An 18,087-nucleotide genomic window follows, 5' to 3' on the forward strand; every position below is an offset into this window, starting at 1 on the left:
TTTATGGACTTATTTTGCATCACAGTTCCGAGGTATTTAAGCTAGAGCAGAAGAAGTGTGCGTTTTGTTTTTTTTTTCCCCTTATGAAAAAGCAGATAGAGAAACAACGAGCAAGAGGGAGTGCACGAGTGCAAGTGCCCCATCCACTGGTTCACTCCCCAGGAGCTGCAGTGGCTGGGACTGGGCTGAGCCAGGCTGAAGCTGGGAATCAGAAGCCACACCCAGGTCTTCCCTGTGTGGGCGAGAACCCCGCTCCTGGAGCTGTCACTGTCGCCTCCCAGTGTTTTTGCTTTAGCAAGAAGCTGATCTCAGGAGCTGGAGCTGGGGATTGAACCCAGGCAATCTATGCGGACAAGCTCATTTTAACTGGAGTTTAACCGCCAGGCCAAAGTCCTCGTCCCCTCAAGTTTGTCTTAGAGTCAGAGAGGGATTACCTGCACATTTCATCATTGCCACTTGGCAGGTTTCTCTCAGTCTTGTGGGGCCACCCCCTTGGGGCTTGGGAGGCTTGTCTCCCCCAGACCTGCAACAAAACCAACGCGGAGGGCTCATCGTGCCTGCCAGCTCCGTGTCCCACACCTCAGCTGCTGGGACGCACCGAGCACCTTCCCAGGGCAGAGGCTGGTCTTTGACTATTTATTCCGTGTACACTGAGGGGCTTCTTCACCGCACCTTGGGAAACGGGTTCCAAGGGTCCTTTCCTTCCCCTCTTGCATCCTTTAGGAATACTTGAACAGCATTTTGCAACATGCAAAGGATTTTAAGGAGTACCACCGCTCTGTGGCGGGGAAGATCCAGAAGCTTTCCAAAGCAGTGGCGACCTGGCACGCCAACACCGAGAGGGAGCAGAAGAAGGAGACGGAGCGCATCGAGAAGGAGAGAATGCGGAGACTGATGGTGAGGGGACCCCATGGGAGCCCGGTGCATGCTGGGCTCACATCCGTGCCACCGAGAGTGCCGACTATGGCAGGGGATAGGGAGACAACAAGAGTTGCTCATCACAAGTACTCCTAAGTCCCTCTCCCTCTGAGCTTCTGGGGGATGGAATGAGAAGAGAACTTCCTCGTTCCTCGACAACACACATCACACATCTAGGACGACAGTGGATGAGCATAGAATTTCCATGTCTTAAGCTGGTCAGAATGCAGATTATAGCTTCTCACATACAGGCAGGTACTCTGCTTTGCAGGGATTTGATGACCAGATCTGAAATGAGTGGTCAAGCATTTTTGAATGTGTGACTCATTACATTGTTTCTTGGGATCCAAGAAGATCTCTTTTTTTGATGCTTCTTGGAGGCCCAGGGTGCTTGTCTTTTTTTTTTTTTTTTTTTTTTTTAGTGGTGAAGTTACTCACCATCCACGTGACAAGTGCTTTTTAAGTGAATGTTGAAATGTTGTCTTGTTTGTAGTGGGTGTGTGGCTGTCAAAGGCTGTTCGGTGACCACTGTATTTGCACTGTTAGCTTTTAATGGAGATAGAAACCCAGTGGGCTTAGGTTTACATCACTGGCCCGAGTATGTGGTTGTATTGGCCTCTTGTTTTTGGGATTGGCCCTCAGAGCACCCCGTGGGTTTTATGTAGTGTGCGTGATCTGTAGTGATGCGAGGCCTACAAGCTGTGTGTAGGCTGTGTGTGTACAAGCTGTGTGTAGCTGTGTGTGAAGATAAAGTCATTAGTCTCAGCCCATGATTATGTCCCTGGAACATTCTATGAGACACCATCTTCCTAGTTTGCCCTCCAGTTTGCATTTTGTTTGGACAGTCAACATCATGCTTTAAAAAGCCCTATGTCCAGGGCTAAATCTTTCCACCTTATCCTGCCTCCTTCTCCATTTCTTTCTTTTTTTTTTTTTTTTTTTGGTAGGAAGTGGACTCTCCAAGAGATTTCTAACTAGCTAGGGAGACCATTTGATAGTAATTTGAGCAGTCGGCAGTCAAATTTGTCTGATTCAACTGAAGTGAAACTATATTAGAACTTCAGTAACAGATTGGCTTGACACTAATGATTAGGCATTTGCAAATCATTAATTTTTGCAATTAAATGATGGAATATACAGATAATAGAGAAACTGAAGTTTTTTATCACTCTTTCTTCAAGTGAGATCAACCATAACCAAAAGCAATTAGAGTTATAATAGCATTTGAGGTTCCCGCTCATCCGCGGAGCAGACAGCAGCTAGACTGAGTGATGAGGCTGCTGTGACTTGGGCACATGCTGGGGTGGACCCCCTGCTCTGACGACCCCAAGCTCTCCTGTAGGAGAGTTGCCTCTTAAAGGGTTTGCACTGTGTTCCTTTTAGCGCAGGAAAAAAAATATTTTGGATGGTATTTTTGTCGGGATGTATAAAAAAATATTTTTCTTGAAATGGCCTGGGATACTTGGGCGTTTTAATCCATTTAACCTCATCACGTTGCTTAACGGGAGGAGGAAGTGGGAATTATTGCATCTGCTTTATGGGTCAGCAGTGCCCGACCTCAGGTGCTAGACGACTCCTCCTTAGTCAGCCAGGCCTGTAAGTCAGCACGGATCTAGGACAGAAACCTCCCAGACGTGACCTTTCCGATCAGCCGCACAATTTTGACAGGGCCAAGAAAAAGTTGTTTCTGAGAAGGCATTGGATGCCTTGTCTTTAGAAGTATTTATTGAAGTGCATATGAATGAAAGGATGTCATGTCTGGAATTTGCTTGAGAAACAGTGAAGTGTGTGTGGGTTGGGAGAAGGAGTTGTGGTGAGGGATGGCAATGAAACAGGCGTTGCCATCCATTAATTGTTGTTGCTTGATGTTGGTTCTATGGGAGATCATACCAGGCTCTCTGCTTTTGGTAATAGTTAAAAATTTCCAAATAGAAAGTTAAAAATCAACTCAAGATGATGAATCTTCAAGTTTTAACTTCTTAAAAAAGATTTATTTATTTGAAAGGCAGAGTGACAGAGGCAGAGGCTGAGAAACTGTCTTCTATCTGCTGGTTCACTCCCAAAATGCCTATAACCACCAGAGCTGGGCCAATCTGAAGCCAGGGGTCAGGAGCTTCTTCTGGGTTTCCCATGTGGGTTTCGTGGGCCCAAGGACTTGTTCCATCTTCCGCTACTTTGCCAGGTGCATTAGTAGGGAGCAGCTGGGACTCGAACAGGCACCCACCTGCAGTGGTGGCTGCTACACCACAGCACAGACCCTGACTTTTTTTGGTGTGTGTGTGGGGGTACAGTTACAGAAACACAGAACAGAGAGCTGACTCACGGTGCTTGATGGCACACCTCATAGACAGCGTGGCTTTGTGCCCTGACTTTGCCATGAGCCCTGGAGTCCTAGGGTGCAGGGGAGGTGCCCTTTGTGCTTCACGACTTTATGCCATTTAGTACACCAAGCACCACTCAGAATTCACATTGTCACGGGAAGCGGGGAGGGGAGAATGGAGCTGTCCACAAACTTCTGCCGTGCTGCCACCATGCTCTTCTTTCCTGAATAGGCTGAAGATGAAGAGGGCTATAGGAAGCTGATCGACCAAAAGAAGGACAGGCGTTTAGCCTACCTTCTGCAGCAGACCGACGAGTACGTGGCCAATCTCACCAACCTGGTGTGGGAGCACAAGCAAGCCCAAGCAGCCAAAGAGAAGAAGAAGAGGAGGAGGAGGAAGAAGGTACGTTATCCAGGGGGCAGTGGCTGGGTCCTGGGGGTCTGGTGAGAGTGCCGCTTGCTGTACTAGTGGAAGGTTTAGATTGTTTATTTGCAACAGTTGTATGAATGAGTGTGTCAGGAGCGTGTTGATGAAGTATAGTAGACGTGGTATTGCAGATAAGAGTGTAATGGGTTGGATATCATAAACTGAAGCAATGCTGGCCCAGTTTCCACGTTTATTACCGTATTACATATTTGCTTAAGAAAGTTTAATGCCCTGGTGGCAGGAGACTGCTGAGTTAAGAAACTAAGGTGAAAATTAAGAAGGAAATAGAGTATTCAGGCTGAAAGAAGTGGAGGAAGATGGGCTCGATAGCTTTGGGATACTTTTGGAACAAATTTCACCCTATTTGGACTGATGGCAGTGCCCGAATTGCTCATTCAGTTCTGCTGCCCTGGTGTAGCAGTGAGGTGAGCCTGCAGAGAAGAGATTTAGGTAATTACAGGACAAAAGCAGTCCTATGTAAAATAGACCTGAATTACCATGAGAAATGGCCATGGGTGAGATCCGAGCCTCTGTTCTGCAGATATTCCATCTCAATTCCAGAATAAGCCGCTGAGTGCAGACCTGGCCTGCAGATCCCCGGTGAAGCTTAAATAACCTAGTGAGCTAGTTCCTTGCTTGGTATTTTGTTTTCATGAAAAATTCTGATTAGGCCAGGCACCAGCATCAACAGCAAGACATTGTCGGAACTTTGCAGATTGAGGCTTGGTAGCATTTAATCATTTATTCTCTGCACTGAATAATTGAACAAAATGTTTTTCAAAAAATAATTAATTTCATGGCTCCTGAATCCCCATACCTGTTTCATAATTAAGGAGGAGGAATGAATGATTGAGAAGGCACCTTCCTCTACCTGATTGCTTTAGCATAAGATAGCTTACCTTATTGTGAAGATGCGTGCGAGATGACTCAGGGCTTGCATTTAGACATCTCGTTGGTGAGGAATACCTCATTTTCTTGTCAATGCAGCGTTATAGACTTTGCAAAATCCCAGCTTCCCATTGCTGACTTAAAAAAGGATGTTTCGTGGAGTTGGTGAGGAGCAGCACATAGGCAAACAGAATTCTCGAATATTCCATAAGTGGACCTCAGCAAATGGTGGCGTTAGGCTTTCCTAATGCAGGGGTGCGTTTTGCAGAAGTTGTTGCTGTTAGTGTTTTACTGTTAAAAATCCACTACTAAAACATTGTGCCTTTCTCTGTGAATAAAAGCTAATGGCCCAGATTTGAGCTTCTGACTTACAATTAACAGACTCCTGCCAGGGCATTAGCTAGTTGTATCATCGTAGGCAAAGGAGGATGCAGTTGGGCACTGTACAAGGATGTTTTGGTCAACAACGGACAGCATCTCCGACAGTGGCTCCTGGAGATTATCGTGCAGGGAAAAACTCCCCTTGCCTGGTAACATCATAGATGTCATAAAAGTGTCCCAGTGCAACATGTCGCACCCCTGTTTGTGCTGAGGCTGGTGCACACGAGCCTGCATCACTGCAAGTGATGTAGCAAGAATGATTCTGTACAGTCTAGAGCACTTGGTCATGACCACAAATGACCGTGTTACTGGCTGACGTAGTTATTGTTCATATTATTTCAGAGTCTATTCCTTAGACTTATATAAAACAGTCTGCTGTAAAACAGCAGCAGTGTCATCCGTCTCATGTTGTGTGAGCTCTCCCCACGGTGTTCGTGTAACCATGAACCTGCACTTCTGGGAGTAGATCTCCAGTGTTCAGCGACACACGCCCGTATTGAGTGCTGACGATTCTTTGTGGATTTCCGTGTTAAATGCTACAAATTGTAGCACAGACCAGTCAGGATTGCCCATGGCACTGCCAACCTTATATGATCTTTAGCCTGGCTCTCCTCTTTCCACGCTGTTGCCTCCAGATGGGCTCATAACACTCATTTGTTTTGTTTTGTGCACTCTGCAGATGTTAACTGGACGCTTACTAGGAGCAAGGTAGTGTGTGCTCCCTGCTGGGAGAGGGAGGCTGCAGTGGCGTGAAAAAGCACTCCCACCTTCTCTCCCAGGTTAATCGGGTGGAAAAAAGAGACAGGAAGATTTTAACCCAACACGCCCCCAAATATGTACTTACAAACTGTGATGGCTTCTGCAAAGGAAGACTAGGGGTTGGTTTGGGGCTGGGGCCTGACTTCCTGGCAAACAGATAACAAGGAGATAACTGAGCATCTCCCCGGATTGTCTGGCACAGTCAGCGTGTGGAAGTGTTGCTGTATTACCAGCCGTCTCCTTCTTCCCTTGTGTGTTCCCAGCAGTGCTGGCCTCTGAGCACGCCCACCCTCTGCAGGCCTCAGAAGGTCAGATTCTGTTTCCCTCCTGGGCGGTCTTGTTGGGAGAGCTGGGATGAAGAAGGGGAAAAAACACACCGATGGAGACAACAAGGCCCTTCCTGGCCCTTTCTGAAACCTCTCTCTGTTGTGGGGCTCTAGGACATAGATCAGAGCGAATTATCCAATTCCCAGTGCACCTTATCCAAGCGCAAAGGAAAGGGCAGCTTTCAGAAGTAGAGGGTTCCACCCCTTGGTTTATCCCAGGTGCTTCTCCCCTCCATTAGAATGAGTGGCTGAGAGCCACTAGTTCGGGCATCTCTTTGTCCATCAACCTGCAAATGCTGGGCTGTCTCTTTCAGCATTTTCCCATAGTGGTAAATACCAGGCTGTATCTATCCACATTTAACAAAAACCTTGTCTTGGGAGAACCTGTGTTACTTGGTGAGCTGGCATCATTAAGCTGCAGCAATACTTGAAGGACAACTAAGACACAAATAACTCTAAGAACTGTGCTATTTTTTAAAAAAGGATTTATTTGAAAGGCAGAGTGACAGAGACACAGAGAGATCTTCCTTCTGCTGGTTCAATCCCCAGAGGGATGCAACAGCAGGGGCTGGGCCAGGATTCAGGAACTCTTATCTGGGTACCCCACATGGGTGGCAGGGATCCAAGAACTTGGGCCATCACCCTCTGCCTTCCCAGCTGCATTAGCAAGGAGCTGGATTGGAAACAGAACAGCCAGGATTAGAACCTTGCTCTGGTACCTGGCTGTACTACAATGCCAGCAGTAAACTGTGCTATTAAAGATGAGTGGAGTTGGAACCAGTGCCGTGATGCTGTGGGTTAAACCACTGCCTGCATCCCGTGTTGGTGCCAGTTCCAGTCCTAGCTTCTCCACTTCCTACCCAGCTCCCTGCCAATGGCCTGGGAAAGCAGTGGAAGATGACCCAAGTGCTTGGGCCCTCACACCCATGTGGGAGACCAGGATGCAGCTCCTGGCTCCTGGCTTTGGCCTGGCCCAGCCCTGGCCATTGTGGCCATTTGGGGAGTGAACCAGTGAATGGAAGATATTCTCTCTCTCTCTCTCCCCCTCCCCCCCCTTCTTTCTCTTTGCCTCTCCCTCTCTCTCTGTGACTCTGCCTTTCAAATACATAAATAAATCTTAAAAAAAAAAAAAAGATAAATGTAGTTAACCTTGTAATTTAGTTGGGAAACAGTTACTTTTTTTTTTTTTTTTACTGATTATATAGTTGATTTTTTTTGTTTTGTTTGTTTAATATTGTTCTGTGTAATAGAGAAGAGATTTGCCTTCCTTGGGGGTTTATTGTGTTCACTTGTTGTTAGTGGATAGCAGAGTGAGTTCCTTTCAAGCTGTTGAGATGTTCTTTACTTTTCTCGCCATTAGGGCCTTTCTATGCATTTACAGATTACTTTGAAACTCTTTATTCTTGGCCTAGTCTTTTGCTAATGCCCTTGAAATGGAAGAAAAAGAAGTGAACTAAATGTTATCTACTTAAGTGACAGAACAGGCATAGTTTTTAAGATATGGAAACTCTGAATTGTGTGACACCCCTATCTGCCGCGCTGCAAGATGAGTGTGTTATTCTGTGCATTTAGGATGACCCTGGGGTCTCTGTTCCGAGCTGTGGCTGCTACTAACATCCACAGGGTGACTGTAGGGTAAAAAAGGGGATGGGACCACTTGAGGCCACCATGATGTGTGCATATAGGATTGACCCCAGCTAAAGCGGTAAACTGGACCACTGTCCATGTCGTGTTAGCATGCAGTCTTTTAATTCATAACTGCCTGAGAAAAATGCTTGCATTTGCTAATACGCCCTGGTAGGATGTGAGGAATCTTTCAGCAGTTTGTGGAAATTGCATATTGTGAAAGAGCTATGTATAGATTTCAAAAATTTTTTGTACCAAAATACACTTTCAGATTTTCTTTAAAATTTCTTTTCAAGGTGAGGAGAGAGACAGAGAGAGGAGATATGAAGAGAGATCTTAATATACTGGTTCACTCCCCAAATGCCTGAAATAGCCGTGGTTGGGCCAGGCTGAAGCCAGGAGCCCTGAACTCAATCCAGATCTCCCACATGAGTGGCAGGGACCCTGCTACTTAAACTGGAAGCTCCTGGAGTGCACGTGGGCAGGAAGCTGGAATTGGGAGTGGAGCTGGGACTCCAGCCCACACACTCGGATGTGGGATGCAGGAGAGGGGATTGTCCGTGGGTTTCGTGGGAGCCGTGTCCACTTCTCTCACTCAGCAGTCAGCATGTGCCAGGAGGCGGGGCTTCCGTTCCCATGTGGAGTAATCTCCCATATGGAGATTACTGGTGTGGAATGTGCTCAGTACTTACCGATCTTTGCCTCCCTTCCTCTAGGGCTAGCTTTAACCTATGGGGTCCCAGGGTGTACTCACATGATACATATACTGACATTGTTGAGGGATCTGTTTGAAGTGCTTCAGTCTCTTTTTTTTTTCAGATCTATTTATTTTATTTGAAAGGCAGGGTTACTGAGAGAGGGAAAGCCAGTGACAGAGAATCTTCCATCCGCTGGTTCATTCCCAGCTGCAACGAGTAGAGCTCAGCCAGGCAGAAGCCAGGAGCCAGGAGCTTCCTCCAGGTCTCTCATGTGGGTGGCAGGGGCGCAAGGACTTGGCCCATCATCTGCTGCTTTCCCACGCACATTAGCAAGGAGCTGGGTCGGAAGTGGAGCAGCTGGGAATCCAACTGGCGCCCATATGGGATGCTGGTGCTGAAGGAGGCGGCTTACCCCAGTACGCCACAGCACTGGCCCCAAAGTGCTTCAGTCTCTTGATCCATAAGAAGATGGTAGTGATGGCATGTGCCACACAGATTTCTTGTGAGAGTTCCCTGAGAAAGCACACAGTTCAGTCAATATTATTTTATCAAGAAGTTCCCTGATATAAAAGTAGAATCATGGTTGTTGAAATGTGGTTGTGGTTTTGAAAATGAGATGTTTCTTGTTTACTTTTACTCTGTTTTATGATGTTGAACAATTACATGGTTGCCATTTTTTTTCTACCTGCAGGACAATGAGGATATTAGTGGATAGGATGTCTTTTAGGACAAAGACGAGACGATTTATAGTTTTCGGTGACCTCTGCTTACCACGCTTGTTCCCCAGCTCCCATGAAGAGAATTTTCTAATTACATGCCCCCTCATTTACAGTGGTTCCTGGTGACCATACAATATTTCTCACAGTTGCTTTAGGGTGCATTTTTGCTTAAGCTGTGGTTAAGAGCCCATGCCAGGGGCACCCCCAGCTCCCGCTTAGAAGTCTGACCATTTCAAGGGTTCAACCTCCAGAGCTGTTGACGTCAGGCCAAGCATAAATATTTAATTCTCCCTTCCACATCTTTTAATGGGATGTGAACCAGCAGAGCTGTGCTCCTGTTAGCTATGTGGAACATCTTTTTGGAAACCTGTGACAGTAATGGACACAAACCCCGGGGATCTGTGAGGTAGCGCTGTGTCCGGCCTCTTTTCCATTCGTGTTTGGTTTTCCTTCCGAAAGTTCTTTTTTCTTTCCCTTGCCCATCCAGACACTCTGAGAAGGACAGCTCAGGATGATGATGCTTTGTAGGGGGGCCTTCCTGGCATAATGTAGGGATCAGTACAGTGATAAGACATACCCTTTATACATTTAGAAAAAACAGAAAAGCCTGTTGGTATAATTTTCACGAAAAGAGCATCAGATGAAAAGTATTAAAGTTGTTGAGACTTTTGTTTGAAATGCAAGTGACTGTGTGGTGGTTCTCAGTTCCTTTACCTGATGTTTTCTCTAAATGGTATGTGTTCTGTTGCAACTTTTGTATACAAGGTTTTCATGGGTAAAAGAGAGGTCTTAAGGTAGTTCACATTTGAGCATAGGGACTGTTGTTCAAGGTAGGTGAACACGATGCTGCAATGATCAGAATAATTTGATCAGTTCAGTGTTAAAATGAATGAACCTGGGCCAGCAGCGTGGCTCAATAGGATAATCCTCTGCCTACGGCACCGGCACACTGGGTTCTAGTCCCGGTCGGGGCACCGGATTCTGTCCCGGTTGCTCCTCTTCCAGGCCAGCTCTCTGCTGTGGCCCGGGAGTGCAGTGGAGGATGGCCCAAGTGCTTGGGCCCTGCACCCACATGGGGGACCAGGGGAAGTACCTGGTTCCTGGCTTCGGATCAGCGCGGTGCGCCGGCCACAGCGGCCATTGGGGGGGTGAACCAATGGAAAAAAGGAAGACCTTTCTGTTTCTCTCTGTCTCTCTCTCACTGTCCACTCTGCCTGTCAGGAAAAAAAAAAAAAAAAAAAAAAGAAGAAGAAGAAGAAGAAGAAGAAGAATGAAACTGGAAGTTTGGAGCTAAGTCCCATTTTACTGGGTTGACCAGTTATTCGAATGAAACAACTTAAATTGGTTGGCTCTGTGAGACACAGCCCCAGTACTGTGCAAATGCCTGTTAGTTTGACATTCCTGGCTTTTTTGTTTTTATTGCTTGATCACCTATCTTTTTTTTTTTTTTTTTTTCACCTATCTTAATGCGTACAGGTCCACTTAAATGACAGTGAAAGTACGCCAAGAGGGTTCTGGAAGCTTAGATTTCCAGTGAAGCAGATTATGTCCTTAAGTTGCCAGCACATTTGAACGCTGTTTCACTGTATTGTATCAGTGCCTGTCGGGACATCAGATGCATCTGCTTTATAATATAGATTGTAAAATATTTGACATAAAACTGTTTCCTTACAGAATGAAGCTGCTTGTAGCTTATGTTGTGATAATCTAAAATGCCTCATTGAAGTCTATTTTCAGAGTTCAGCTTATACAAGATTTTAATATTTAGGGATTCTTTCCATCCTTAGCCCTGTTTTTCATTGTTTGTCTATCTTCTTCTGCTAGGGGAAGACAACTTTGTGAACTTTTCTCAGTTCATGATGATGTAAATTGACATTGGCCTTGGAAACTGAGGCCCTAAATTGTCTTTAGTTTGAGTAACTTTTTTTTTTTTAAAGATTTATTTATTTGAAAGTCAGAGTTATACACACAGAGACAGGGAGAGACAGAGAGGTATTCCATCCACTGGTTCACTCACCAAATGGCCTCAATGGCTGGGGCTGGACCAGGCAAAAGTGAGGAGCCAGGAGTTTCATTTGGGTCACCCATGTGGGTGCAGGAGCCCAAGGACTTGGGCCATCGTCTACTGCTTTCCCAGGCCACAGCAGAGAGCTGGATCGGAAGTGGAGCAGCTGGGACTTGAACTGGCACCAATATGGGGTGCCAGCACTGCAGGCAGTGTCTACCCTCTAGGCCACAGCACCGGCCCCTAGTTTGAGTAACTTTGAACTCCAACTAGGTTTTCGTTCTGAGTAACTGGTGTCTTATTTTATGTGACTAGCTTAATTACCTCCCTCCCTGCTTTTCATAAACATATTTAGGTAAGAAAAAGGCAGCATGAAGTTCTCTGATGGGAACTAGTGAATGAATGAATGGCAGTGTTTTGTCTTCCTAATCAATAGAAATAAAATAGCTTCGGTGTCAGCTGGCATTGTTTAGTGTGTGTTTGCAATCACGTGGTGCAGATAACTGCGTGAGAATTGCTCAGGAGGCAGGCGACACTGCAGCAGCTGCCACACGCATGGCTGGACGTTCTGCCAGGGGCTCAGAGAGCTTCCGAAGTTAGCCCAGACGGTAGCAGCAGCCCCAATCTCTTGGGAAACAGTTTTGAGCCAAAGGAAGGGAAGAGTTTTTTTGCACATGTTTTGCTTTGCTTTCTCCTTTGAGGTGAAGTGTCCACCTCATGTGAGAACATGGAGTGATGAAGGTGCACCAACCAGAAGCTGCCACCAAACTTCAGGAATCCATGGCGTGCTGGGAGATTGGCGGCTCTTGCTGCAGCACAAATGGCCACCTGACTTCCACTTCTTCTTCTTTTTTTTTTTTTTTTTTTTTTTAATTGGAAAGGTAGATTGACAGGGAGAAAAGAAAGGAGAGAAAGAGAGAGGAGAGAGAGAGAGGAAAAGAGAGATTTTCTATCTGCTGGTTCACTCTCCAAATGGCTGCAACAGCCAGGGCTGGATCAGGTCAAATCCAGGAGCCCAGAACTCCATCCAGGTCTCCCACATGAGTGTCAGGGGCTCTAGCACTTCGGCCATCATCTGCTGCTTTTCCACGTGCATTAGCAGGAAGCTGGATTGGAACTGGAGTAGCCAGGACTCAAACCAACAGTCCTATGTGGGATGTTAGCGTCCCAGGCAGTGGCTTAACCTGCTGCAGGCTGCTGTATCACAACACTGGCTCCTGGATTCTCGCTCTAGGAACAGCCTAGCAGGCTTGGTGACGCTTTGTGTGTGTGTGTGTGTGTGTGTGTGTGTGTGTTTTCTTAATTGTTTTATGACCAACAAATATGTCGGTACCTCATAATACTGAGGATTGTGACAGCGTATGCTAAATGAAGGACATTGTTCTTGCTGCTCCCATTCATTCCTTCATTCAGCAGAAATGCAGTTAGTGCCTTTGAAGTGCACCCCGTAGATATAGGAATGCACCAGCAAACAAAACAAATAGAAATCCCTGACCTTGTAGCCTTATGAAGCAGTTTTCAGACAACACTGTGGCTGGTCTCTTTAATAAAAGGGTAGACCTTGGACCTCGGGTTGTCATTGACTTTTTAGATTGTGGAGATTGACCCTTACAGTATATATTACATTTGAAGGTATTTCAAAAAGTTCATGGACAGATGTGCATTATGAAAAAACTGTGCGTGGATTGCAAATTTTTTTGTGTCAGAATATACCAATCTTTTAATTCTATTTATTCATGAATTTTTTTTTTACCTTTTTGGCTTTATAATCTTTATTATTTACTTGAGAGACAGAGAGACAGACACACTTACATACACCCAGAGAGAGAGAGAGAGAGAGTCACTCCCATCCACTGTTTCATTCCTCAGATGTACATCATATTCTGGCATAGGCTGGGCCTGATGCCGGGAGCCAGGAACTCAATTCAGAGCTCTGTCATGGGTGGCAAGAAACTGACTACTTGAGCCATCACAACTGCTCCCAGGGTCTGTATTAGCTGGAAATGAGGGTCAAGAGTTAGAGCCAGGTATTGAACCTAAGGAATCTGATATAGGAGGTGCATCCTAACCAGCATCTTAACCGCTACCCTAACTGCCCATCCTGTATCCACCAACTCTTTGAAATACTTGTGGACCATGTTGAATTGTACTCACTGCCATAATAACCCATCCTGCAGCATCCCTCTGAAGTGGGTGCTGCTACTGCTAGCCCTGTGTTACACAAGAGGGAACCAAGACACCAAGAGATTTGCTCAAGATCACACAGCTGAAGTTTCTGGAATTGGGTCACAGAGCTGGGTTTCAAACTCAAGTTTTCTAATTCCAGAACTGACTGTCTTTAATCCAGTGTTAGTTTACCTCCTGAACATGTTACCTATTGGAATGAAATAAATAGTTTAAGGGGATTTTAAGTAAAGGAGCGACCTTGGTACTTAGCAGCTTTTCGATGACCCTCAAGGTAGTCTGCTGTTTGTTCGTAGGAGAGTGTCCTTTACGAAAGTTTTGATTGTGTTCATTTATGCTGCTTTTTCTTAATGTGCTATTCATTGAAATGGTGATACCATTCCTCTTGCTAGACATTTGCAATTGGCTTTTTCATTGTCTCATTTCATTTTCCTTGTTGGCTGAGTTTGTAGCTTATTTCTGGTTTGTATGATAAGAATGGGAGCATTAAGTGACTTTTTACATCCATTAAAACAGTTCCCTGAATTTAGTGCCTGAGAATTCCAAAAATGGAACCCTCAGTAGGTGGGAGCAGGGCTTGTTTCTTTCCTGAACAGAGAATTGCTGCCATTGGTCTCTGTGTCTTTAGCCTAGATATACAGCCTAGTGCTCTTCAAAACAAGTCATTCCTTTTAAGCTTGTAAATATTTTCTTGTAAGGGTGACACCAAGAGAAAATTAAATTCTCGGGAAATTATAACAAAGGGAGTAGGTGCTGTGGCTTAGTGGGTTAAGCCTTGGCCTGCAGTGCTGGCATCCCATATGGACACTGGTTCAAGTTCTGGCTACTGTGCTTCCAATCCAGCTCCTCCCTGCTAATGTGCCCGGGAAAGCAGTGGAAGATGACTCAAGTTCCTGGGTCCATGGACCCATCTAGAAGACCTGGAAGAATCTCCTGGCTCCTGGCTTCAGCCTGGCACATCCCCGGCCGTTGTGGCCATGTGGGAAGTGAACCAGCTGATGGAAGATCTCTCGCTTTGGTTCTCCTTCTCTCTCTCTCTCTCTGTAACTTTGCCTTCCAAATAAATAAGTAAATCTTTAAAGAAAAAAATAACAAAGTGAGTATTTCATTTCCTACAGTTTAGTAGGAGCTACATTTTTATGCCTTATACTTTGACCTATGTACATACTGTACATGTATATTTGGTAAGAAAATTATATAAAAACTCCAAAAATTTCAAGCCTTTGTGGAACTACATTTCTTCAGCGTGGATAAAAGGCTGGAACTTAAATATTAAACATTTTCATGAGAGTTGTTTATTCTAGAGATTATTGAGTTCTTTTCATGGAAAGGAAAAGTGTGTTTAAGTAGACAGAGTTCAACTATTATTGTTTCCATATGATTTTATATATTTTAGATTAAAAGCCCCCAGGAAGAAAGCTCATTTTCTTAAGTATCTTGACAAAGGAAAGGACTCAAGTTTATTTTTTCTCATCGTACTATGCAGAAGTAGTGTACCCTTTCTAGCAATAACTCTAAAACAAGGGTTCCATAAAGGCGGTATTAAAGATTTCACTTGTCAGAGAGGTAATTATAGATGGAAGATATTTCTGACTCTTTGGTACATATTGTAGATGAGACTCTCTGGAGTATGTACAAAATATGACATAGTGTTAGCTTTTCATTTAGGCTGTCTTTGACACTCCTAGAGGTTAATGGACTAAGGTACTGGAATATTTAAGAAATGGTAGATGACAGAATTTTTCATGCGATCACAGTGTGTGCACCAAATTTCCTCCTCACACACAGAGTATATTATGAACACCAATTAGGTAGAATGAAAAACACCCAGGGAACGCATAGAAATTTGTATTTTTTTTTATTTTTATGACCCAGGAGTGATTCAGAGCTTATTTTTGATAGGCGTTTTCAGAATGCTGTTCTTCACTGCTGATGAAAACTTGCTTAGGGAATAGGAAAGTTGAGCTAATTATGTCAGGATTTGTCTTCACTGTGCCAAACACTAGAAGAACATTTCAGATTCTGACTGTTATCTTGATGCTGCCGTTTCTTAAGCTCTTTGGGTCCCTGAAGACACAATCCACAAATCTCTGGTGTGCTGGCCTTGGCTCACATCTGGCTTTAAATGTCTCTCTGCAACTTGCTAATAAAATACACGCTTTGTCTCAGTGAAGAGAAATAAAAATAACAGGCAGTAACACGTAAGCTTTGCTGTGTTACGATGATGGTTCATCATAAAATACTGTCACATACCAGAGGGTTGCCATGAAGTCACGTACCTGTGTTCTTGGCTTACACGTAACGTGTGGCACTGTTGCTTTGCAGAAGGCCGAGGAGAATGCAGAGGGAGGCGAGTCCGCGCTGGGACCAGATGGAGAGGTAAGGAATTTTGCACCCATTTCAACGTTTTCTGCTGAGTGGAGCCCCTCACATACCTTGGCAGCACAATTCTCTGTGTACATTAATTTGATTTTTACTCAGCTGTTCACTTTTAAGTAAAAATAGCTGTACATTAGCATAGTAGAAAATTAGAGTTATGTGAAAGGGATACAGTGGAACGTCATCTACTTTTATCTCAGACCATCAGTCAAGAGATACGGAGTTTCTTGTGTACCATTCCAGAATGTTCTGTGCACATGTAGACTTTTAAGACTCTTTAAGTGAGTCTGTCTTTACATTTGCCAAGTACAAAAGCATAAAATACGATCCAGTTTCCCTGGCTTACTACTAATATGTAATTATAAAAATATAGAAGCCCGACAATTCATGTATTTGGTTACTTTTTGACATGTCTACAGTCTTATAATGCAAGTGATTTTCAAAAAGTCCACGGAAAATGCGTGTTATGCAAAAAGTGTGCAGGGACTTCAGTGTGGTTTCTTTGCACTAATATAAACTTATCTTTTATTTCCATTCTCCGTGAACTCCTTGAAGCTCGCCGTATAGCTTCCCTGTGTAGATTCATCAGCGTAGCCCTCCGTGTGACTTCCTAGTATTCTCGGTATTCTCCCTAATGGCGAGCTTGCAATGATTTCTTGGTTGGATTTTTGCCGAAAAGCTTCAGGGTCTGTGCCGTTGGTTCTCAGTGGAGAGGCCACTGCCCGAGCAGACTGGGGAGGGAGCCTGCCTCCCACGGACTCTGTGAGGACTGAGCCGGGCGCGGGGTCGCCCCTTCCCTTCTGGAGTCGCTGCGCACACATGTCAAGCCGGAGACTCAGTCTGGATGCAGGAAAAAAGGCCGACCTAGGACAACTTTCCCACGCAGAAACCCCCTGAACAGGTCCCGTGGCTTAACTGCTGTAAGCCATCCTGAGGGAAGGAAGGATCAGGAGAAACAACTAGCGTGGAAGACGCGCTCAGTGGGCTGTCACAAGGAAGAACACTACGTATTCCAGCACGTGGCCCCAGCTGCTAACCTGCAGAAGCCCTACCGTCCCTGGGCGGGCCGCATGCAGCATGCACACACACAGAGAATGGGGTGGAGGGGAGAGATTGATTTAACGTGGTAGTGCGCTCATCTCTCCGTGTCTCTTGGGAAAATCAGCTTCTGATCTGGGACCTGGGATGTGGACCCTCTTCTTTAAAGTTGTGATGCACGTGGGCCGAGCCTGCTGACGCTCACATGGCAGACGCACTGGAAGTCACGTTCTTAATCGTGTTCAGTGTTGGTTCAGTGCTTTCGCCACAGTTCCCATTCCTGCCGCAGTGGTTTCCACCTTTGAGGCATGACGTAGGCAGTGAAACAAGCCGTCTTATCATAGTCCTAGGTAGCGCAGTATGATTTTTCTGAAGGAGACAAGAGCGAGTGGCAGGTTTTGTTCTTTATCTTGTGGGTGTGTACGTGACCTTGTGTATTCACAAGGAAGAAGCATCACATTCTCATGCCAGGGGACACTGTTGGAAGCCATCACTTTAGCACACCTACAAGAAAAAGAAGAGACAGGGGAAGCCTTTTCTTTTGTTAAGGTCATTTTTGTGGATAATTGTTAATATCTTGTGTCTTTTGCTGGTTGTGCTTTGTTGGGGGAGTGGAGGAAAGAATCACTGGAGTTTTGATTTTGTTTTTTTGGTCCTTTCCTGTGAGATACAGAAGATAACCTATAGCATTCCTTCTTTTTTTTTTTTTATCACTTTTGCTTAATTGAATAGTGAATTATATGGCAATCCTAGTTACAGCTGATAGTGTTTCCTGTATTTATTTTACCACAAAACCAATTAGGAGTAATGTAGGAAAATTTCTTTGAAATTAATGAATTGTTCAAATCTTCCATGTTGCTACTTTTCAGGAGATAGATAACTCGAAGCTGCTCACAAATTGAGTATTTCCAAGCAAACATTTTACCAGGCGGTCTGCTCCTAGAAGTTACTCACCCTGTAATCAGTAGCATTCATTTGCATAGGACTGCTCCGGTTTGAGGCCTTTGAAGACAATTTGTTCTCTGAAGTAGGTTAATACAACCTCTGCAATTTCATTTATTCTCTTAATTTTCCAAGCAAGTCATCTTGCGTAGAGTCTAGTAATGAACTTCAGCTCAGTCTCGGCCAATTTGTTGGGTTTCTGATGAATGGGGCCCTTTTCCTTCTCAGACTCACAGGTGCCACTGGGAGAGTGATACCTGGGGGCTTGGTTTTGGATAAAGGACACAGCTCTGCAGAAGCCAAATCAGCCCCTCAGGGAATGATGCGGGCTGTCATATTGTTTCCTTTCTCCGCTCTTGCTGAAGCTATGACTTTGCAGTAATTATCTGGGGAGTGTTAATTTACGGATTGGGACTTGTTAGTTGCAAGTGACTAAAATCAGTTCTGCCTGATTTAAGTAAGAAGAGAATATATTAT

The 18,087-nt window shown here is 45.0% G+C and overlaps 1 protein-coding gene across 10 annotated transcripts in view; it reads left to right on the forward strand.

The window, feature by feature from the left end:
• Positions 1–18,087, forward strand: part of SMARCA2 (SWI/SNF related BAF chromatin remodeling complex subunit ATPase 2) — a 202,724-nt gene that overhangs the window by 45,728 nt on the left and 138,909 nt on the right. For all 10 annotated transcript variants that reach the window (XM_070051411.2, XM_070051409.2, XM_070051401.2 and 7 more), the window contains 3 exons: positions 724–897; positions 3,471–3,641; positions 15,577–15,630. In XM_070051411.2, the coding sequence (XP_069907512.2) occupies positions 724–897; positions 3,471–3,641; positions 15,577–15,630 (399 nt within the window). The remainder of the gene's footprint in view (positions 1–723; positions 898–3,470; positions 3,642–15,576; positions 15,631–18,087) is intronic.

Source organism: Oryctolagus cuniculus, chromosome 1 (assembly GCF_051225735.1).
Source record: "Oryctolagus cuniculus isolate XC-2025 breed Fujian yellow rabbit chromosome 1, ASM5122573v1, whole genome shotgun sequence".
Classification (NCBI taxonomy): domain Eukaryota; kingdom Metazoa; phylum Chordata; class Mammalia; order Lagomorpha; family Leporidae; genus Oryctolagus; species Oryctolagus cuniculus.